At 40.5% G+C, this 23,732-nt stretch overlaps 1 protein-coding gene across 1 annotated transcript in view; it reads left to right on the top strand.

The window, feature by feature from the left end:
• DCAF5 (DDB1 and CUL4 associated factor 5) overlaps window positions 1-23,732 on the top strand; it is a 52,433-nt gene that overhangs the window by 19,935 nt on the left and 8,766 nt on the right. The window contains exons 6-8 of the mRNA XM_063117585.1: window positions 8,660-8,873; window positions 19,062-19,128; window positions 23,502-23,629. Of these exons, the coding sequence (XP_062973655.1) occupies window positions 8,660-8,873; window positions 19,062-19,128; window positions 23,502-23,629 (409 nt within the window). The remainder of the gene's footprint in view (window positions 1-8,659; window positions 8,874-19,061; window positions 19,129-23,501; window positions 23,630-23,732) is intronic.

The raw sequence follows: 23,732 nt of genomic DNA, 5'->3' as shown, positions 1-23,732 counted from the left end.
TTCTCACAGCTCTATTTCCCCTCTGTACTTTTTAATGTCTATATGAAGCTGTTGGGAGAGGTCATCTGGAGATTGAGGGGTGAGTCTCATCGCTATGCTGATGACACCCAGCTCTCCCTCCACCCCCCACGCTCTCTCTCTTTTAACTGATGCCAAAGAGGTTGCGGAAGTTCTGAACCATTGTCAGGACACAGTGAGGGACTGGATGTGGGTGTTCAGGCTCAGTCCAGCCAAGATTAAGGTTCTATTAGTCAGTAGACAAGCCAACCTGGGATTAGGAGTACAGCTTACTCTGGATGGGGTTACATTCCCCCTGAAGGACTAGGTTTGCAACTGAGAGCTGTTCTTGGATCCAGCATTACTTCTGGATGGCCACGTGGCAGCAGTGGCCAGGAGTGGATTTACCCAGCTTCTTGGGGAAGGCAGATGTGACCACAACAACCCAAGTCTTAATTACCTCTTGTTTAGACTACAGTAATGCACTCTACTTGGGGTTGCCCTTGAAAAGTGTTCAGAAACTGCAGCTAGGGACAAAATGCAGTGGCCAGACTTTAGGGACCCTATAACATCAGCCTCAAGCCAACTACACTGGCTTCCAAGTGCAATTCAGTGTGCTAGCTTCGATCTATAAAGCTCTAAACAGCTTGCTGTGAGGATATCTGCAAGGTCGCTTCCTCATGTCTGAGCCTACACATAATTTGCAGTCTTCATCAGAGGCCCTGTTACATGTCCTACCATCCAGAGAGGCAAGGTTCGTGGGTACAGCCGACAGGGCCTTTTCCACAGCAGTACCCTGACTGTGGAGCTCCCTCCTGAGGGAGGTCTGGTGGGCTCCATCCCTACTGTAAAAATCCCTACTGTATTTTTAGACAAGCAGTCAAAACTGTACTGCTTCTCTATACCTTTAGTGGGTTTTAATATTGTTTTGATCTATTTTGAAGAACGTTTTGTTCCTGTTATTTTATTTGTTGTGAGTTTAGTGAATTATTGTTGTGTTTAAATTGTGCATTACTTTGTGGACCCCAGTGGGCAGAAGAGCAATTTATAAATCTTCATTATAAATAAGTCTGTATCTTTCTCTTACATTGTTTTTTATAGAAGGCTAAAAGTAATATTGCACAGTCTGATGGATCTCCACATGTCTGGGATTTAACATAAAGTTTGCTATCCTAAGAAGGAAAGCTGTCTTGGTTCAGAGAGACGCAGCTCATTAATCTATATCAGAATCCAGGAGTTTTTAACTGCTTATTGTACTGCTTGAGCTCTTAATTCCCCAAGCCATCCATATTTGTCTTTTCCATAGAGTCACGTTTTTGTGTGTTCACAACAGTGAAATGAGGCGAATTTTTTTTCCGAAGGGGAAATCCATATTTGTCTTTTCCACAGAGTCACATATATGTGTGTTAAAAATACACAGTGATGCAGGGCCAGAAATTTTCCCGAATGGAAAATTTTCTAGTGTTTTATTTTCCTGTGGAGAAAAAATCTGTTTCATAAGTTTATTAGTAAAAACGAATGTATGCCCAATTGCAAATACAATATCAGGCCATTTCAAAGTTGTAATTGATGATTTTCAGGTGATTATATGTAGCAAGTATGTGAGATAATACATATGTCATTGAAATGCATATATGTCCCAGGGTGAAATAGAACTAATAGTGGTGGCAAAACTGAACATGTCACAGCAACCAGACTGGAAAAGAGTTGAATTCCGTTAAAATAGATGAGTGGTTGAAAGCACATCATGCACAATTCTTTGGGTTGCTAAAATTAGTGTGACAACAGTTTTCAGTCCATTTGTGTGTGTTTTTCTGAAATGTAAACAATGTAACAGAATACATGCTATTGTCTTTACAGTTTTACAAATATTTCAATAAAAAATGGACATAATATAACATTTAAATTCTGTTAGTTTTAAATCACATCTCCTTTAGTTCCCCCACTCAAATATTTCAGGGCAAATACTGAGTACTGGGACAAAAAATTAGCATGGGGTACTTTTTCTTTAGTGTTATTTACTAAATACAAGTAAAATAAACATGATACGTTAGGGCAGGGTGGGCAACTTGTGGCCCTCCAGATGTTTTGGCCTACAGCTCTCATCGGCTCTAGCCAACATAGCCAATGGTGAGGGATGATGTGAATTGTAGGCCAAAACATTTGGAGGGCCACCCCCCCCTCCTGTTCTAGGGCATCAGAACATTTTCATATACATTTACAAACTGAAAATTTTCTATGCAAATTAACCTATTTTCCAAGGAAAACTTTCCAATTCAAAATTTTCCAGAAAACACACATCACTGGTTAAAAAACCCTGTTACATGCTGGCCACAGCTGTCTACTGCTAGTAATTTTTATAACATATTAATGTGTTCTGCAAAAGTTTTCAATTCTCTTTGTGTCTATAGAAAAGGGAGCTATGGATCATCTATTAGAATGCCTGCTTAAAATGTGCAGTATGCCTGATGGAAATCTGTTCAACTTTTATTTTGAGAACCTCAAATGAAGAGCATTTCACTAGGCAGTTCCCAAGCTCATTCTATTACGAACTTGCCTGTTATTGTCAGTGAAATGTCTTATTTAGCCAAGGTGTATTGGCGGCGGGGGGGGGGGGGATTTTAAAGATCTGTTGCTCCTTTCCCTATCCTAGACTAGGTAGGTGTAGATACTTCCACACTAGCCATTTTCTCTGTAATTGACATAATTTGCTCAGTCATTTCCAGAGAACCCAGATGGTGATGCTCCCAAACCATTGCATTTCCATGTTTTCCCCCATTGTTCTCCATTTTCTAAGGCGTATTTAACGTAAAAAAAGGTTTTTTTTACTTCAGATAAGACTGCTCTGACATCCTTACAATGGTGCTACAGTTATCTCCACATGTATCTCCTTCTGTGGAAGAGGGCTCCATGACATGGGGAGTGATGTAGCTGGAGATAGTGCCTCTATCCACATCTTTCTGTTCCATTTTCCATTGTCTGGCTGCATCTGCACCATTGCCTTGCCTAAAAGGTGCCCCCTTTCCATCATAGAGTCTCGGTGACTTGCACTTGCCATTTTTATATTGTCTTGTTTTTTTGCCCAGAAGTGCATTAGGTGCCACAAAAATTGTTTAACACATTTAAAGTACACTAAAGTCATTTGCACAAATAACCAAATATTGTGTGGAGCCGCATTGAATAGTGGCACTATGAAGTTTTTGCCAATAAGAAAATGTAGGCAGAGATATTGCCCACCAGTACCATGTGGACAGGGCTTGTGGGATGTTAGCCATTAGCCAGCAGGAAAAATAGCATCCGTGTGGGATCACTGTTATAAATTAATCTACCTCCAACTGATTGTAGAAGAGTATTAACCATATAATGCTAAATAGGCCTACTGTGGAAGCAACTGTGGTTTCCCCTGAGCCACAGCTAGGAGATCAATGAACACATGCTTTCTTCTCTCCCCTCCCTTTTCAGGAGAGAACTTGCCCTTCCTGTCTCAAATGAAGAAATGTAGGTTGATGCAGAGATGATTTAATGCTGGAAGGCTGGGATATAAATGTACTATGATGCTGTTTCCTGGGGAAAAGTGGGGGTGGGGAAAAGGTTGAGATAAGATCATTATCTAAAGTGCCTGTAGGGAGGTGTTCTCTTCTGCTCTAAAAATTAAAACAAAAGTAACAAGGTGAGTGGGTATAATGGCTAAGTTCTCCATTTAAAAACAAATTAAAACTAAAAAAAATCATATTCTAAAGCAGCCAGATTCCAGAAACAATGCAAAATTCCTGTCCAAATATATTGTGCAACCCACAGTGAACTACAGCCTGTCATGTCAACCAAGCCAGTGTGGTCTTTCTCTTTTGAACGAAGTAGTTATAGGGCTTCCCTGCCACTAGATGGTGTTAGTAAACTGTGATTTGAGTAAGGAAAATAATTGTGAACTGAGCTGTTGCAACTTACATATTGGTGAGTATTAAGCATCCCTACCTGAAGCCACAATAATTCCAGGGCTGTTTTTTAGACTTGTCTACAAAAATCTGTTCCATTTCACTTTAAAGACTATTTTTCATCCTGCCTTACAACATCATCCCCCCAGTTTGTGTGTTAACATCTAGCCCTATTAAGAGTTTGTTGGTCCTAATAAAGTACCCTATGTGACTTTTGGATTCTCTCCCCCCACCCCTAAGGAAACCATTTTTACTGACGAGCTAAGAGTTTCAGGGCAAGTTTAGACGGAGCAATATCCCGGGGATCATCCCTGTGCGTCCACATGACGTACAGGGGATCCCGGGAGCAGGGAAGGATGATCCCTCCCTTTCCCCGGGATATTGCTCTACCCTTTAATCCTGACTTTTTCTGTGGCCGGCTGTCCCAGTTTCGTCCCAGCTCCTTGTGAGTAACCACAAGGAGCCGGGAACCAGGTATGGGGCGTGGAGCTCCTCAGGAGCTCTGTGCCCATCAGGAGTGGGGTGGGGGGAGCAGGAGGTTTTTTTTTAAAAAAAACACCTCAGTCTTTTCGTAGGAGCACTCCTGCGCTCTTTGTTGATTAAAAACAAAAAACAAAATGGCGGGCGCAATGTCCTCTTCCTCCCAGGACATCGCATGCCGTGTGTAGACTGCGGGGGAGGATCTCGCGATCATCGTATCGTGAGCTCATTCCCCTTCACCCCCCTCATCTAGCCATGCCCTCACATATAAATACTTATTGTGCATCTAGAAATACTGAGATCAAGTGGCTAAACTATCAGCATGGCAATTGCGTTAACTACTGCGTATTAGCCCATGTTTGTTTTGAGTGTTGCAAGCATTCAGTCATTCCTTTTTAAGGTCATTCTTTATTTCATTAGATTGTAAACAGCAGTGCTAGAAACTGTCAACGCTTTGCAGCCCTTCCTTCCTTTCCCTGCATCCCTAATGGCTGTAATTTCCTGAAGCCGTTGACTAGCGTACAGCTCTCTCAGCCAGGTCTGTCACTTATCAAGATATGCAGATTTAATAATATAACTAATGGAATTATTATCATTTCTTTTTAAAAAATAAATAAAAATAAAGTAAAAGCTCCCAGTCTCTTGTGCTGTAACTTCTTCCTCTGCACTTTGTCGGCAGTAAGTGTGTGGGTGTTTTTCTTTTGCGCGGGGTGGTGGTGTCTGTTTCGTTTTTTGGTTAGCCTCAGGAAAATGAAAATCCTTGCCAAAGAAGATCATCTTAAAAATAAAATAAAAAAGCAGACACTTTGTTTCAGCTGTCTATTTTTCCTGGGAAGGAAACCATTAGCTGATGCAGACAGTAGCTGCTGTTGGTTATTTTGTCTTTCTTTTTTGTGGGTGAACTGGCTACTAATAGAATCTGAATTAGGGTGCAATCCTGTGCATGTTTTAGATGGGAGGCGGGAGTCCTACATCTCCCCTACATGCTGGCTGGGGAATGCTGGCAGTTGTATGACTTTTTTCTTTCTAAACATGCATAGGATTGCACTGTTAAGCTAACAACAACAACAAAAGAAGGAATTTAAAGTTTATCATTCCACGGCCCTTGCTTTGTTTACTGTATTATCTGCTGCCTGTATGTCAAATGACATTAAAAGGCACATTTCACACATCTGCTACAGGTTAGGGGAAGCAATACAACTTTTATGAGTAGATCATCTTGAGTAACACTAACAGTGTATCTTCTCTGTACATGCTCTAGCAAGCCACATGGTTATCTACTTACAAATGTCATGGTTCTTGCACAGAACATACTCCCTGTGTGTAAAGGAAAGCATGATGTATGAAGCAGCTCAAGAGAGAGGCTTCCTGTAGGGTTCTCTAAGTACATGACCTGATGGGGTGGGGGGACTAGGTAGAATCATAGAATAGCAGAGTTGGAAGGGGCCTACAAGGCCATCGAGTCCAACCCCCTGCTCAATGCAGGAATCCACCCTAAAGCATCCCTAACAGATGGTTGTCCAGCTGCCTCTTTAAGGCCTCTAGTGTGGAAGAGCCCACAACCTCCCTAGGTAACTGATTCCATTGTTGTACTGCTCTAACAGTCAGGAAGTTTTTCCTGATGTCCAGCTGGAATCTGGCTTCCTTTAACTTGAGCCCGTTATTCCGTTATTCCGTGTCCTGCGCTCTGGGAGGATCGAGAAGAGATCCTGGCCCTTCTCTGTGTGACAACCTTTTAAGTATTTGAAGAGTGCTATCATGTCTCCCCTCAATCTTCTTTTCTCCAGGCTAAACATGCCCAGTTCTTTCAGTCTCTCTTCATAGGGCTTTGTTTCCAGACCCCTGATCATCCTGGTTGCCCTCCTCTGGACACGCTCCAGCTTGTCTGCGTTCTTCTTGAATTGTGGAGCCCAGAACTGGACGCAATACTCTAGATGAGGCCTAACCAGGGCCAAATAGAGAGGAACCAGTACCTCACGTGATTTGGAAGCTATACTTCTATTAATGCAGCCCAAAATAGCATTTGCCTTTCTTGCAAATTAAAACTTGGTTCATTGCTGCTACTGTACATAACATTTAGCACCAATAGTATGTCGCTGGTGCTCTACAGAAGCAACATCATCTTTGTAGGAAGAACTTGCCTACCAATGCAACCTACATACGTTAATGTATGTCCTGCAGGAAATTATTTAGATTTCTGGCTCGGTATTGTCATATGAGAAGGGGAGAATGGCTTGATAATAGGGTTGCCATTTAACCAAGAAAAGAAGCCTGTCTTGACCTGTTCTTATGTCTCCAACAGCTGTTTACTCTGCAGAAATTAGTTTATGGTGGCACTGGAATGAGCATTATCACGTGCGAATGTCAAGCTGCTTTTTTAAACAGCCCCACTCCTTTGTTTTTAAAGTTGGAAACCTTACTTGCCAAGAGGGTAACTAAGAGTGTAGAAGCAAAGGCAAATGGGTAGCAAACTTTGTAGAAGAGGTTGAGGCTATTGCTCTGCTTATGTTCTTAAGTGATAACCCAATCAACACGGGAATCCCACCAAGCATGTCTATAAATTATTCGACTGTGACAGGTAGAGTTCGGGGGGGGGGGGGAGTCTGAAAGAACATAAGAGCCATGCTGGATCAGACCAAGTCTCCATCTAGTTCAGCATTCTGTTCACACAGGGGCCAACCACCTGGCAACAAGAAACCCACAAGTAAGACATGAGTGTAACAGCACCTTCCCACCCACGTTCCCCAGCAACTGGTGTGCAAAGGCATACTGCCTATGATACTTGAGGTAGCATATAGCCATCAGGACTAGTAGCCATTGATAGTCTTCTCTTCCAGGAATTTGTCTGATCCTCTCCTTTAAAGCCATCCAAATTGGTGGCCATCACTATATCTTGTGGAAGTGAATTCTATAATTTATCTGTGTATTGTGTGAAAGACTGGAGGAGAAGCTTAAAGGGACAGAGGGAGGCAATTGGCAATGTTGGAAATTGGAATGACGAATCCATTTCTTTGGTTTCTCTAATGGTCAGGCTTCCTTCTGGATTAATTTCAATAGTTTTTAGTTAGGAGGGCATTTGATGGCTTGAGATTGTGCTGTTTTAGTAGATTAATATTTTAAAATTTCTTATCATGCTATATCAGAAAGCTTTTATAGGTTTTTGTTTCCTAATATAATTAATTGCATTGTGTCCTCAACAGATGCTGTTAGAAGATAGTTAGCCCCTAACTTGATATTTCATACATTCAAGCATCTCTTAATCCACACTTTGCAAGATAGAATGTTTTGACTATAACAACTAGATACAGTAGCGCAGTACTCCTACTCCTACTCTTCTGGATCAGTAGAATCCTTCCAAAAACAAAGAATCTCTTGTGACACTTGCAAGACTAGCAAATATATTCCATAAAACTAATGGCTTTATGAGTGCCTGCCAGAATTAGTGTTGTATCTTTTAAAAAAAGAGCTTTCATAGCCAAGAGCCTACTTTATTTTGCTACATGGAATGGATGAGGAATGAATGCTGTTGTCACAATAAATTTAAGGTATTATGGGATACTTAGGCTATAATCCTTACACACTTACATACGAGTAAGTCCCACTGAATGGGGCTTACTTCTGAACAGACTTATGTAGGATTGTACAAAGCCAACCCCTATTTATGATTACTGGAAACAAATCCGGAGTTCACTGGGCAGTTATTTCTAGGCGAGTTTACAGGTAATTGTAGGTTCTGATCAAGCTAAAGTTAGACACAAGTCTCTGAAATGTATAGAACAAGTGAGTTGTGATTGCCTGCTCTCTTTTGAATTAATCTTTTAAATGGGTTAGGGTCTTGAAACAATTTATTTCTTTTAAATAAAGTAGGATCTTGAAACTTATTTAGTTAGTTAGTTACAATATTTATATACTGCTCCCCATTCAAGAATATCAGAGCGGTGGACAAATCAAATAAAAGAATATTTTAAAAGAAACAAATGTGGCTACTTATTTGAAATTTGTTTGCAGAATTTTGAAACTAAGAACTGGTGCCTGAGTTTTGGTTCCCCCCCCCTCTTTTGTTGGCCTCTCAATGTATCTCCCGCATGTCCAGGATCTTATTTAGGATTTCTGACTATAATATGCCAACGTTCTTTGTCCCTGGAACTCTTTTGATGCTGTTCTGTGATAAGGGAAGGTGGCAGATACAGGCTTCGTGGTAGCTGAATTGTAGCAGCATATCTGATCCTTGTTGGTTTCCTGTTTCCTAGTTCCCTGCTCCGGTATGGTGGAAATCTATCACTTCAGAGTGCCATGAGTGTGCGGTTTAACAGCAATGGAACACAGCTGCTTGCTCTCAGACGTCGGCTGCCACCAGTCCTTTATGACATCCACTCACGTCTGCCTGTCTTCCAGTTTGACAACCAGGGTTACTTTAACTCCTGTACCATGAAAAGCTGCTGTTTTGCAGGCGATCGTGATCAGGTAAGGGGCATTAGTTGCTAAGTTCTAAAAGCTACATAAATAGGTTTTTTGGGAGCATTTAAGACATGGCATTAGAACACAGGGTTGATGCACCTATATATAGGTTTTCCCCTTCATTTAAAACACAAAAGTTAATTTTATTCATTTATTGCATTTCTATACTGCCCAATTTGAGCACAGGCAGGCCAACTTATCTATACAACTAGCCAGCTCTGTGAGGTGAACTAGGCTGCCAGATGGGGACAGGCCCAAGGTCCTCCACTGAGTTGCTCAGTGATTAGAACCTTAGTATCTCTGGTTGAAGTCCCACACTCCCTCCACCAGATCCTGCTGGTATGACCTTACAACTAGCCACTGTAGGGGGCCAAAAGGAAGTCCTTTGATACTAAACTGAAATGGGAATGTGATCCTTCAAGCTCTGTTTCCACACAATCAAGTCATCCTATGAAAGTTGTGTTAAAGCCGCCCATGGAGTCCTCACTACATGGCAAGCTGCGTGCAGTTGCTTACCGCTAGGATGTGCCCATTTTCACTTTATTACTGTGTTATTTTTTTTTTTTGTAAAAATGGCGAAGTTGCACAGCAGATAACTGCAGACGAACTGCATACCCATAGGTGAACACTGGAATTTTTCAAGTGGAGGGGGGGGGAAGCTTCACAGAATCCCCCCCCCCCCCGGATTCCAGTCATGATATAATTCTGCCCCATCTGTCTCTCCTTTCAATTTCCAGCCACATGGGCAAGACTCGGTGTTTCAGGGAAATGCAGATGGGGCTGTGAAATTGATTGCAGCCCCTTTGAGCGGATGCCCATGTGCATGCCATAAAGAGCAACCACTATTTGGCTATTTATTTTTGAGTTGTCCGTTGGTTAATGAAGAAGTTAACATGGGAGCACACTTTGCGTGCATATGTTGATTTGGTTTGAGAAGGCTGGTGCAAAACTCTAAAAACATAATAAGAAATTATGCTTATTTCTTTGTTTTGGATGCTGATCATCATCTAGTGGGTCATGATCCACACAGGGTGTGTGATGGATCATATTAGTAGCAGGGCCATTTTATTAAGGGGGGAAATGTTTCCCTTTGCTATTGAAGGAAAAGAACTGGGGTGCCAAAAAAGAGGGGGTTAGGTACAGTATGGTAGGGAAGGGGTGAAGGGAAAAGAAATTAAAAACAAAAGAACAGCTGCTGTTGTGAACATGTATCCTAGTTAGACCGGATGCCAGGGCAGGGAATCTTAGGCCCAGGGTCCCAATCCAGCCCTCCAGGGTTTCCCAGATGGCCTAGTTCCTTCCCCTGCGTCCACCCCTTTTCCCCCAGCCACTGGTCATTTTGTGGTTTCCCAGTTATTGTGCAGTTGTCCCCAATTCTAAAATGTTCAAATGCCTCTCCTAAGACTTTAAGCACTGGCAGCAATAGTTTTAAGTACTGGCAGCAAGAGTTTTAAAATTACAATAAGCTGGCATTTTAAAAAAAATGGCGCCAGACCTTTTGCCCTCGGCCCTGTCCCCTTTGGCTTCAAACCCACCCACCACTGGGATGCGGCCCCCAAGAGCTTCTCTGAAATGGGATTCATCCCTCGGGCTGACAGAGGTTCCCCACCCCTGCTGTATGAGGAAGAAAGCTGCAAGAAAGAAGAGCTCTCTTAAAGAAACAACAACAAAAACAACAACCCTAAAGCAGGTCACGTGTTGAAGATTAGTATTAAACTAGTGGGCTTCAGGACTTTTGTTTGGGATATTTGACTAAGTGGATTCCTTAGTTGATTTGAACCTGCCCTGCCTCTTTCTTTCTGCTCAGTTCTGAAACCAAATTTTACTTTACTGTAGGTATAGCAAAACTTCACATCTCTGGTAATAGCATTCACAAGTTGATGCCTTTTTCAAGCAAGAGTTAATGTATGCTCTGTGAGACTGTGAATAATAATAATAAAAATTATCTTGACTCTGTGGCATGTCCTCAGACATTACATCACCACTCAGTCTCCTTTGTTGACATTACGCTTGTATAGGAAAGCTTCAGGAATGTGGCAATCACTGGTAACACTCCCAGTAAAAATTCCAGCTTTTCTTATGATGATTTCTGCACACGGAGAGACTCCGATTGAGGATGTCATGGTTTCTGCCTCTCAACACAGCGTCCCTACAAATAGCAATGGCTAAAACACCTACTCTTTACTTAGTTATTTTTAAAAATAAATAAACCAGGGGTCTTGTTCTCTGCATAGCTAGCTTTGCAAAAAGATTTAGAGTAATTCAAAAGCTTGTGTATTTTACACCACTAGGAATTGATATTGTATGCTTACCATTTGCCCTGCCTACATTAAACAAAATATCAGTTTGTCAAAAATACCTTTGACTTTATACCTTCTCACACAATCCTTGTCAGCACTGGTGTTCACTGGCTTATGATTGATAAGCAACCCCTACCCATGCCAGACATACCTACCAATGTTTTGAAATTATAAACTACAGTAGTAGATGTGGATAAGCTATTATGCAAACCTTTGATCTCGTTTGGATGTCATGGCAGCATCTGGCAGCAAATCATGGGCTAATTAACCTATGAATTGCGATGCCATGTGCCACATTCAAGCCACTTCCCATTTGCACTAACAACCCTCAAATGCCACCTTTGAGGGTTGTTTCTGTGACGTCTATACAGGGGTACTTGGCATTGTTTGTGGGTTAAACAATCCCAAGTTAACCCAAGAACAAGCCATGGGTTAACTTGGGTTGTTTAACCTTCAAACAACCCCAAGTGCCTTTGTTTGGATATCACGAAAACAACCCTCAAAGGTAGCATTTGAGAGTTGTTAATGCATACAGGAAGTGACTCACGCAGGAGTCGCATGTGGCTCGCATGGTGTGTATCCCCACAATTAATAGGTTAATTATTCCATGATTTGGCTTCGCACACCGCTGTTACATCTGAACAGGCTCAATGTTTTATATTAAAACACTTGAAATAGGCCTTCTGTGGGCAGGAAAATTGAGGGAGCAATGAACTAAGCAAATTTTATGATGGTTTTTTCAAGTGCACTTGTTATGATTAATTCGGATTTACTTATTTTTGTCAAAGTGCTAGAAATTATATATTTGTATTTTCACACAACCTTTATTATTTATTTATTTATTTATTTATTACATTTTTATACCGCCCAATAGCCGAAGCTCTCTGGGCGGTTCACAAAAATTAAAACCACAGTAAAAACACCCAACAGGTTAAAACACAATTACGAAATACAGTATAAAAACCTTAAGCCCATAGCCCACATAGTGGGAAGAAACATTGGAATTACTGTATGTTGGCAGTGGAGGGCAGCAGTGGCTATCACTAGACATTTTAAATTGAAGACGTGAAAAGACATAGTCATGTAATTCACTTGTGATTTTGAATCAAAGCCACCTTGAGTACCATTTTTTGGTAGAAAAGTGAGGTATAAATCAAATCAGAGAGAGAGAGAGAAGGAAATATTATACTTTTCAAAGCAGTTGAAGGCTAGGATTTTTTCAAGAGTTTTCTTAAAATTAGTTTAAATAATTCTTAAAATGTCTTTAAAGTAATTGGAGTCTTAGAGAGTGAGAAAATTAACTTGGGCACTGGGATGTGTTTGTGGCTGTTTTGTTACTTCACCAGTAACATAACTTTATCTTATATTGTTGTCTTTGCTTTTCTTTGCTTTTAGAAAGATTTTCCTTGCTTGAAAAACTATGTAGCGCCTGATGTTCTGTCTTAATTAACAATTGTTATATTTTGTTGGCCTTACTGTGGGAGGGATCTGTGATACAGACTTTTTTTGAGAACTAACAGTACTTAACAAAGTATTGAAGCTTTCTGCAGAAATTTAACAACTAAAATAGGAACCCCAAACTGAAATTCAACAACCCATCAGTCAGTCTACATCATTGGGTAGATGTGACCTTTTCCAGATGAAATCCCATACCCATTTACTAGAGAGTAAGCCCCATTAAACACTTTGGAACTTACTTCTAAGTAGATACATATAGAACTGTACTGAAACAGAGTTAAGTAGTGTATGAGTGGTCTTTCAAATTACTACTTAAAAATAACTTTCTCTATTTTCATTAAGACCTTTTAAATTGCCTGTGGTTTTAGAACAGGTAGATTGAGAGGACTTTAAGAGATCTGTTTTGAATTGTAATTCCTAGAATACATCCAAATGTTTGCTGCCTTGGGTTTTTTGTCTTTCTAAAATGGCATATTTTTCTGGTTAAAACATGCAGTCCATGATTCCCCCTTTCTGTAGTGTTTTTATGTCAGTTTTATTGGGGCTTTCACCACTTTGAAAGCACTAAAAGTCTACCTACCAACAGTAATTATGTCTATCAGAAAAAGCTTTCTTGCCTTTTTCTGTTTTGGTATAAATTCCAGTAGCACTATTTATTTATTTATTATTTTTCATCCTATGCATGCTGAATACCAGGTAGTGGGGTGTTCTTGTGCATTTCTGTACCCAGTTGATGGGATTATTGAAATTAGTGGGCAGCAATGAGTGGGTCAAAAGTAAGGACAGTTTGCACTATTTAGAACTTAAACTGTTGAAAACTCTTCTTCTGTATGCTCTTGGTATTGCTTACAACAAACATGCTGGTCAGTTTATTATCCTCTTAGTCTCTGTTCCTATCTCTAATGAAAGAGTAATAGCTGTTACGGCTTTCTAGTTGGGTTCATGGCTAAGGAGAGATTTGAACTGGGGTTTCTGGGATCACACTCTTAGAAACTGTACCATACCAAAGGTAGAGATATGAAAACCTGGCTGGCGTGGGTGGATTGGGGGGGGGGGGGGGAAACAACTTCCTCACCCCTTTATTTCCAATTTTTCTATCAGAAAAACTGGACATTTGGGGGAGCGCACGGGGGGAGGGGAATCACATATGAATCTGCTCTTGTATATCTTCTAGGAAGCAGACAATTTGCTCTTAACAGTGTGATCCTATTTATGTTTACTCCCTTTGCCATGATCACACATCACTGTAAGCCTGGATTCTGGTGAATCTGGCTTTCCATAAATGAACTGCATGCTGGTGCCCTCAGTCCATGCATTCCACTTTGCTTTCAACCTCTAGTGAGAGGAGCTAAACTAATCAGAAATCAAAAACTTACCATGCCATCTAAACCTAGAATACTAGTTAGTTGCACCCTTTATGTAAACCAGGATCATAAACCAGGGTTTATTATCAATCCTAGTTTGTTTGAGAGCAACAAACCAGATCCTGGGTTCAGATGTTATTGTACACTTTTGATTTCTGATTAGTTTAGCAGCTTGCACTAATGGGAAGTGTAAAGTGGGAGTGAATGGATTGCGTGCACAAGCATGCAGTTTTATTCACAGTAAGCTAAGATTAGCTATATCATGATTTATCATGAAATTTAATGCAGCCACTCTGTTCAGTGGAATTTGCTACCAGTTAAGCGAGTGTAGGATTGCAGCCTTAGTGATAAACATTCCCTTCAGTTTTGGGAATATCTTAAATATATATATTTGTTTTTATAATACAATAAATGTTAAATGGTGCATGCATATTGATTATAAACAAATGTTTGTAGTTTGATGTGACATTTATAGAGGATGATTGTTCAGTTGCTATTGGAAGGATTAAATATATAGTTGTTTGGGGAAGCCCTGGGGGGGAACTATTCTCTCCATTGAATTTTTAACTAGCTTTTCTAAGACATCTTTGAAAATCTTTTGTTTTGGTCTTTCACATGCTTGCCTCACTCTTAACAGGAGCTTAGCATTGGTACAGCAGCCTAAGATCATTTTTAAGAGGATCTATCAGTCATGAATAGCCTTTACACAAAAAGAAGCAGGAAAACGTAAGCCAAGAAAAATGGGCTGGTTTTACTTTTCCTCTTTAATACTTTGTATGCAGCAAAACCTAAGGAAATATAAAAACTGTAAGATGCTGAAAAAAATTCCAGCAGCCAGCAGTTAAAAAACATTGGTTCCTGAGAGTGGCTGAATTCCAGAAGTACAAAGCCCACTGCTTTAAGACCACAGTAACCACAGCCAATCATATTCCAGCCTGCATAAGTTATGCTCCTTTGGGGGCAGAGGCAGGAGGAAGGAAGGGCAAAGAAGAATGTATCAAGAAGCATCATAGCCAGCAGCCTGAGGATGGCTCATTCTAAACATTTCAGGCATGTTTAGCGTTCTGGGATTGATGTTTCATGCAGTAACTATAAACCACGCCTGGGAATTTTCTTCCTTCTAAGGCAAGCTTCTGAATCAGCAGCTTGTCATCAGGAAACCTTTTTCCCCTCCCCTCTCTGTTGTTCTCAGCTAGTCACAGATGGAGGTTGATGACTTAACATCTTTGCTCGTAGAACAACTTAGAATGTTTTTAAAAAACTGTTAATCTTGTGTTTGAACACACATATTTAATGTTTGGAGATGCTAATGGGTGCAGGAAATTATGGCGGGTTTGTCAGCACTGAAAACAGTGTTAATGCTGCTTTAGGCCACACACCTTACATTGTGTCTGTCTCTAAATTGATATACCTTTAGTATATCAATTGAGCCTCGAGCTGCAATTTGTCTTACGCAAGCTGCTTTTCTGACCACTGTTAATATTGCCCTAAAGATCAACTGATCAGAATTGAGACAGATCTATTTTCCTTCAGAACATCTGGACCAAGCTTTCAGCATCTCAAGCTTTAAGAAACTATTTTGTTTGGAACACATTGCTTGCAGAGCATTGGTGTCTGTTACATGCAGTCATCCTGCATTAGAAGTACATCTTTGAGCTCTATCACACCAGCAGTTTAACACACTCTCGCCATGTCTGGTATCTGGTATTGCAGTGCGGGACTCACATGACATCATCCTTGTCTTGCACCCATCTCACCTCTTTCCCTCTGTTTTGCATATTATTTTGGTGTGGGGGAAGTCTGGATTATTTTCCCCAAGCGGATTTAATGCGCCCTTAAGCCTCCATAAATTGCTGTCCTCTCACTTTTTCTTTTGTTGGGGGCATGTACTTTGAATACAGTCTTGCTGACAAAAGGGGAGGGAGGGGTGGTTCTCCTCCAGCACGCCGTGTCAAACAAATGGACTTGTGCTTAGTTAGTTGAATGGACTTTTTACTGCTCCAACCCCACCCTCATTGCCAACAGAAACGGAGCCCAGCCAATGAAATGTTAAATCAGTAAATCACTAGACAAAGCCAGAGTGAAGGGGGAAGGAGCCCATGCCCATCAGAGTACCACAACCAATGAATTGGAGGCAGGAGGAGAAGGGGCGGGGTGGAGTGGAAGAGCAAACAAGTGAAAAGGAGGTTTCACAGTGTAGCGCAATACCACAAATCCATGTGAAAGGGACCACTACCTTGGCGTCCTTAAGAAATGGAGGTAAAAAAGCATGGAGGCAAACCAGGTGTTGGGGGGGAAATAGGTGTGATAGAGCCCTTGTGTCTGACATATTCTTTATTAATGATTTGAGTAATTGCATGTGTAGGTGCTATGTGGGCACAGGAAAGCATAAACATTAAAACACAAGAAGAAAATTTGTCTTGTGTGTAAACATGTGAGAAGATTCTGTACCTATGATACGGCTTATGTGTAATCTGTAAAAGTTACTTGCCAAAGTGGTGAACCTTCAAGATGTTTGTTTTTCATTCTCCATTTTCAAGTGGTTTTCTTTTTCTTTTTCAATCCTCAAGAATTAGGAATCTTAGCCTGCTTTTTACTCAGTTTATTGTCTAGAAAATAAAAACCAGAAACAAGTGTCCCTTGGTTATTATTATTATTATTATTTATTTATATAGCACCATCAATGTACATGGTGCTGTACAGAGTAAAACAGTAAATAGCAAGACTCTGCCGCATAGGCTGAACCAATGTCCCATAAGAGGTAAAACGAAACAAAAACCTAAATTAAACTATTAATTTGCTTCTCCTCTGCTTATCGAAAACCTGAAGAATACCTTCTTGGATTGCAGGTTGATGGAGATTGGAGATTCGTCAAATGTAGTAAAAACGTAACATTCACATCTCCTCAAAGCCATTCTTGGGTGTTCTGTTCCTATTTCTTTTTCTTTTTCTTTTTAACAACACTATAATCCTGTACTGAATTTTTAAAATTGAGGCAGCAATTATGCTCACACTTTCTTGCCTCTGCATTGTTAGCAAATGCTATATTTGTAAGTGTAATTGTGTGTGTCATTTTTCTAACTAAACAGACTAGTAATGTATTTTTAAGAATTCTTTTAAAATGAGAGATGTGAGGTCTTGATAATCTTTCATGCAGTGAACATATTGAGTGAGTGAATTTTGAGAGAGACCTCAGAGCAAATAGATAATAAATAAAAAAGTCTAGAATTGATGCAACCTACTCAAGTACTGTTTCTTTTAGTCAGTAAGATGTTTATAATTCTTCCAGATAAAACAGTTGTTTACTGCATATAAACACTGTAGCAGTCAGACATTTAGCAGATGTTCAGAATTTCTCAAGCAGCAGAACTAGGCTTCATAAGTGGTCCCCTAGTTTTGCTAGCTAACCTGACCAGCAAAAGACAGTTACATCATGAGTAATATTTCAGCAAGTATCCTTAAGCAGGGTTGTCCAACTACAAAGACAGGACGATAGCCAATGGTTGGGTAATAACTCGATAGTTGTTTATGTAGGGTGTACTCCCCACACAATATGATAACAATAAACTCTTGTGTGAATTAGGATCAGAGTTGAGTTGACTATTAGTCTACACTGAATTGACTCACTCATCCCCCATTCTCTCTCCCCGCTCAGTCCTCCTGCTAGTATCCCATCAGCCATTGCTGCAAAAAAAAATATATCCTGCAGCTGGACTAGAGCGGCAGCAACTCTGTGGCTGATGAAATAACCAACAGTGACCAAGGAAATAACCAACGGTGCTCTCCAAACAACATGATAACCGATGGTGGTTCAAATAGCCAACTCTGCACAGCGTTCGTTATTTGCGTTGGTTATTTCAGCCAAATAACTAACCCTTGGTTAAGATACACTAACATTGCAACTGAGTGCTGTGAAAATGACAGGTATCAACAAGTCAAACGGAAGTCATACTAGAACCTTGATGGTGAGCCTTCTATGTAGTGGCACCCACGGTCTAGAAAACCCTCCCTCTTGTCGTTCGGGAGGCGGGAAACGTAACATCCTTTAAATACCTCCTGAAAACACATCTTTCTTTACAGGCTTTCCCTGGGCTGTAACTGCTGCTGGGTTTATGTTGGGTTTACATGGTATTTTTAGACTTTAAAAGCTTTATATTATGTTTTGATTTGTTGTATTTTATGGTTTTATTTGTAAACTGCCTAGAGTGCCTTGGCTATAGAGCAGTATAAAAATGTAATAAAATAAATAAATAAAGCATAACCATCAGATTGCATGGCAGAGCCACACCGGATTACAAAATGTCTTGGGCCAGGGACAGCCCTGATTCTAGAAGGAGAGAAAAAAATCTGGTTCCAGAGATGTTGAGAAACAATATACTGTATGACCAGACATTTCACTGCAATGTAATATAAGGAACATAAGAAGTTGTCTTATACTGAGTCAGAACTTTGGCTCATCTGGTTTAGTGTTTTCTACACGGATTTGCAGCAGCTATCTAGGGTTTCAAATGGAAGTCTTTCCCTCCACTATTTGGGGATGCTGGGGATTGAACTTGGGATCTTCTACGTGTAAAGCATGTCCTCTGTCACTGTATTGCCCTTCCTCATAATTCCAATGAGATATTATGTAGTGGGCCTTTTAAATATAAGTTGTGCTGTGTGAAGAATTCTTTTACAAGAAAAGGGAGGCTAAACAATATTTGATTTGGAAAAAACACAAGTTTGGAATGATAGGTTTATGTAATACGATTTTATGGATATTGACTCAGATGTTCCACTAATTTCAATGGGGCTTGCAAGTAAATGTGCATAGGACTGTAGCCTTTAATTTTTGTAGCTAGCTGTTTTTAAAATGAAAACTTTCTTTCCCTGCCCCCCCCCCCCCCAATTTCATCCCTGGTCTTTATATTTTCAGCATTTAGTCTGCCACTGTACTAGTAAAATGTGTTCATGGGATTGTAGAATATATATTTATTGCATTATATAATTGAATTATTCATATCTTCCATTTATATATAAGGGGCTTCCTTAGTGATTTTCCTGCAACTTACTAGTATTTTCATTTTTAACAGTACATCCTCTCTGGCTCTGATGACTTCAATTTATACATGTGGAGAATTCCTCCAGACCCAGAAGCAGGTGAGTGTTCGTGTGGAATCTCTCAAATTAGGTTACTATAACTAAGGAAAACGGTGTTTTTTGGAATATTAGTATGTTACATGAAAGCTCCATGACTAGATCTACTGATTGTGTTTTCAGGTGATGAGGGTAATTTCATCCCCCACCCCTGAAATGCAGCCACAGGGTCCGGTCTTTTTTACCAGTATGGCTGTGTGTGTGTGCGTGTGCATGCGCCCCACCCCCTGTCACTTCCCTAATCTAAATCATGTCTCGCCCACCTAAGCTGCTGTTTGCTTTGTGGGCAAAATAATTGTATTTTTCACATATCTCTTAAGGTTTATTGTATCATTTCAAACATTGAGCCAAGCGTTTTGTCTAACTTGCTATTGCTTTTTTATTTTGTAGAACTAACATGGCTACTAATATTTAGGGTATTTTTAAAATAAAAAGATTCCCTTGGCATATTTAATACAGTGTAGCTTCTTCCCTGTCCCTGGGAATCTCACTCTCTCAGCATCAAGATTTGAAAGTTTGTCAAACTTTTCACTATGCTGAGCAAACACTGTTTTTATTGAACTTTATTGAAAATGGGAGTTCATGGCAACCTGATTTTTGAGATTTCAGAAACAAGTGATACTTGAAGGAAACAAGAATTTCTGTTGCAAGATACATCTCCTACTCCTTTGTGAATGGCCCTGCTAGGATAGCCACTTAGGCACTGCCAAAAAAAAAAAAAATGAAGAAGGAGGACTGCAAGATAAAGTTGATACATGTTTGCATTAAAACTTGCACATATTTTTAAAATACTTCATTGTTAATTTTTCTATCTTATATATTTTACCTTAAGACTGACTGCATCCATAGTGGATCCAGAGCTGTTGTGCCATCTAACATACACCCCCACCTATGTGTATGCAAATTTAGAAATGATCACTACAGTTTAAATAGTAATAGAATATAGCTCGCCATAGCAGGAAAGACTGTGACCAGGTAACCTGTGTGTCCAGCTGCCAAATGTTGATGGACAACTTCAAGGCCTCCACTCTTCCTTCTTATGGTTCTTTTATCTTTAAATTGGACTTGGACTAGACGGACTTTCAAATAGAGGACCCCTTCAGATGGGACTGGAAAGTAAGACATATGACCACCCTAGTCTGCTCTGTCATGTCTGGTGTGTGTGTGTGTGTGTGTTTGGGGGTGGGGGTTTGGGCTGTTTTCATACTCTTTCTTTCCATTTATGGATCGTTACCAGGACCATTCCCTGTTCGCAGTCCTGGAAAACTTGAGATCTCCTTTCTAAGTCAGAACTCCATCCTATTTTCAAAAATCTTAAATTCTGCCTCTTAACTGTAACTTCTGGTAGCAGCATATCATGTCTGATTGTAGATTGATTGTGAACTAGTTACCAACTTCCTCTTGGAAATTGCTGTAACTTTCCTGCCATCTTTTCTCTCTCTTTCTTTCCATTAGCTACTACAAATGTTAAATCTTTGTTCTCATACAGTTTTCACAAGACTTTAAATTTCACTGCTATATATTTCAAATACTTTGTCATGATGGCTCTCAAAGTCCCAGGGGACAATCAGATGGGCTTTTCATTGCACGCTCATTACTGGCCACTCACGTTTTTTTGCGGGTCCTTCTGACGACGGCATCTGCCTCCCGCATGTCTCCCGCTCCTTCTGGTCTTCTTTCCACACCAAAAAAGACTCTGGTAAATACGATATATGAAGTGAAACATGCCGCCACTTTCTGCTATGTGCAGGAAAAGCAGCGCGATAAAAAAAGCCACTGAATGGGCCATGCGGTCCTTGTTTACTTCCTTTTTAATCCCCCATGTGAAGAAAGAGGAAATATCATGGGACAGAAGTAGGGAAAACCAATAGTAAAGAAACAGTAATTGTGTTTCCTTACTGATGACATCCCCAGTCTGATATAAAGCTGAATATTGGATTGTTAAATTGTTAATGGTGTTTCATGCTATCTTTAATAATGCTTAGCATTATATTATAATATAGTGTTTTAGAGTGTTCAAAACCTTCCACATGCTTTATCTTGTGGTTAGCCTTACAACACTGTAAGATAGGAAAGTATTGATCTATATTGCAATAGAGTGAATTGCTTAAGGCCACCTAGGGAGTTCAGGACAGAGGCAAGATTTAGGGCTCCATCGCACCTATTTTTCCCCCCTGGTTTGCCTCCATGTTTTTTACCTCCATTTCATAAGTAATGGTCCCTTTCACGTGGGTTTGTGGTATTGCGCTGCACTGTGAAACCTCCCTTTCGCTTGTTTGTTCTTCCACTCTACCCTGCCCCTTCTCCTTCTGCCTTCAGTTCTTTGGTTGTGGTACTCTGATGGGCGTGGGCTCCTTCCTCCCCCCACCTCGCTCTGGCTATGTTGTCTAGCGATTTACTGATTTAGCATTTCATCAGCTGGGCTCCGTTTCTGTGGACAATGAGAGTAGCAGTAAAAAGTCCATTCAACCAATTAAGCACAAGTCCATTCATTTGACATGGTGCGCTGGAGGAGGAGAACCATCCTGGCTCCCCTTTTATCAGCAAGACTCCATTCAAAGCACATGCCCCCAACAAAGAAAAACTCGAGAGGTCAGCAATACATGGAGGCGTAAGTGTGCATTAAATCTGCTTGAGGGAAATAATCCAGACTTTCCCTGCACCAAAATAATACGCAGCATGGAGGAGAAGAGGCGAGATGGTTGCAGGACAGGGACAACGACGTGCGAGTCCCGCAGTGCGAAACCAGATAATAGATGTGGCAAGAGTGCATTAAACTGCTGGTGTGATGGAGCTCTTAAACTATTACATCCTGATTTGGTTTGTCCAATACTACGTTGCATTAAAGCCTTATTCAGGAATTCTGACTGTGTGTATAGTAAATGGGCAGGGTGTGCGAGCATGCTAGCCTGACCCCCTCTGACTTTCTGGAGGAGAGAGCCTCTTGTATCCGTGGAGGCTCTCCATACCATTTTGAACCCTTGGAAATCAGGGTCAAGTTATTCTTTATTTGCAGTCAACATACCATTAGTGCATTATATTAAATACAAACATATTAGTAAGAATACATATCCCTACAGATGGAAGGATACAAAATCTATGAAAATATTAATCAATAAATTTAGAAGGAAAATCAACTGCTCAGGAGTGGTCTAGAGAGAATAGCCAGATTCAGAAATTTAGCCATTTGCTCAGTAATTGGGACTCAAGAGAGCAACCAGGGGAAAACTGCACAATAGGATATATTAGGTCTTTTCTGGCCTCTTGCTAATAACTACAATGGAATAAAACATGCAAGATGGAGTCCCCTTCGACATTATTACAAGGGCAGCATCTGTTATTCTTTAGCGTTTTCTTAAATCTGCCCTCTAATAGTTGGAGAGGAGAACATTAAACCTTGCTAAGGAAAATGCCTTTCTATATTCAGGCATAGTTAACCATCCTATGTAAGGCATTCTGTCTTTACAGGGGAGGCCTGGTAGACCCAGTGACTGAGGGGAACATGATCCTATGCAGCTCCTTAGATCTCCAGGAAATCGTTTTTTGAAAGTGTGGGCAGAGCCTCTTCCTCTCAGAAAGCTGCCTTCCGTGTGTAGAGGGCAAGGCAAACAGCAACAGAGGGGGCAGGAGTAGCGTGCTCCCCCTTCCTCGCACATTTACTATACATAGAATTGGAACTCCTGAATAGGACATAACTATTTTCTTTAAAATTTGAACACTGCCTTTCAGCGATGTAATTGAGGTGATTGTATATAACTTTATGCTGAGATATAGTTTAAAAATGCACAAATATAATAAAAAGTGTTGTTTGGCACCTTAAAGACTTAACATTTATGGCATAAGCTTTTGTGGGCTGCAATTCACAAAAGCTTACACCATAATAAATATATTAGTCTTTAAAGTGCAAAATCACTGCAAAAATCAGTACCACAATTTCAGCAGCTGGGAAAGAAGGGGGACCCACAAAAATGGTTGTAGGGGCCCTCAGATGCATTGAAACTAGTTCCAAGGGGAGGGGTCGTGTGCACTTTGTTAGCAAGCAGAATCACCCTGGAAGCACAAGTCTGCTTGCAATACTATCCTGGTTGAGCACTTGGCTGTTGCATCTCAGTACTCAGAAGTACTTCTTCCAGCTGTCAGGATGAGGCTACTAAATGAGGCTTGGAAAGCGGACCTGTGTATACCCAGACAGTTCCAGTTGCTGAGAGTGTGGAACAGGATTGAGTTCATAACAGAGGTACAGTACTGTCTCCATTGAAGTTATTGGCTGTAGTGTTGTGGTGATTGTTTATGTATAGAGTTAGTATTCCATTATCAGTGCAATCACACCAATTCATGGAATATGATCCAATTCTTCTATTCCCTTGTTTTTCTAGGTGGGATTGGCAGGGTGGTTAACGGTGCGTTTATGGTATTGAAAGGACACCGTTCTATTGTGAACCAGGTCCGATTTAATCCTCACACGTACATGATCTGCTCCTCAGGCGTGGAAAAGATTATAAAGGTGAGCTTTCTGCCATGGTTGTGAAATACCGTTTTTCCCCTCTGATCCTTTTTTAAAGGAAATGTATCCACTTCTTCCTCTTATTTGCACATTCACTGTGATG

The sequence above is a fragment of the Elgaria multicarinata genome, chromosome 2, assembly GCF_023053635.1.
Source record: "Elgaria multicarinata webbii isolate HBS135686 ecotype San Diego chromosome 2, rElgMul1.1.pri, whole genome shotgun sequence".
Classification (NCBI taxonomy): Eukaryota; Metazoa; Chordata; class Lepidosauria; order Squamata; family Anguidae; genus Elgaria; species Elgaria multicarinata.
The sequence above is the reverse complement of the archived record's forward strand: the minus strand, read 5'-3'. Positions and strand labels throughout refer to the sequence as shown.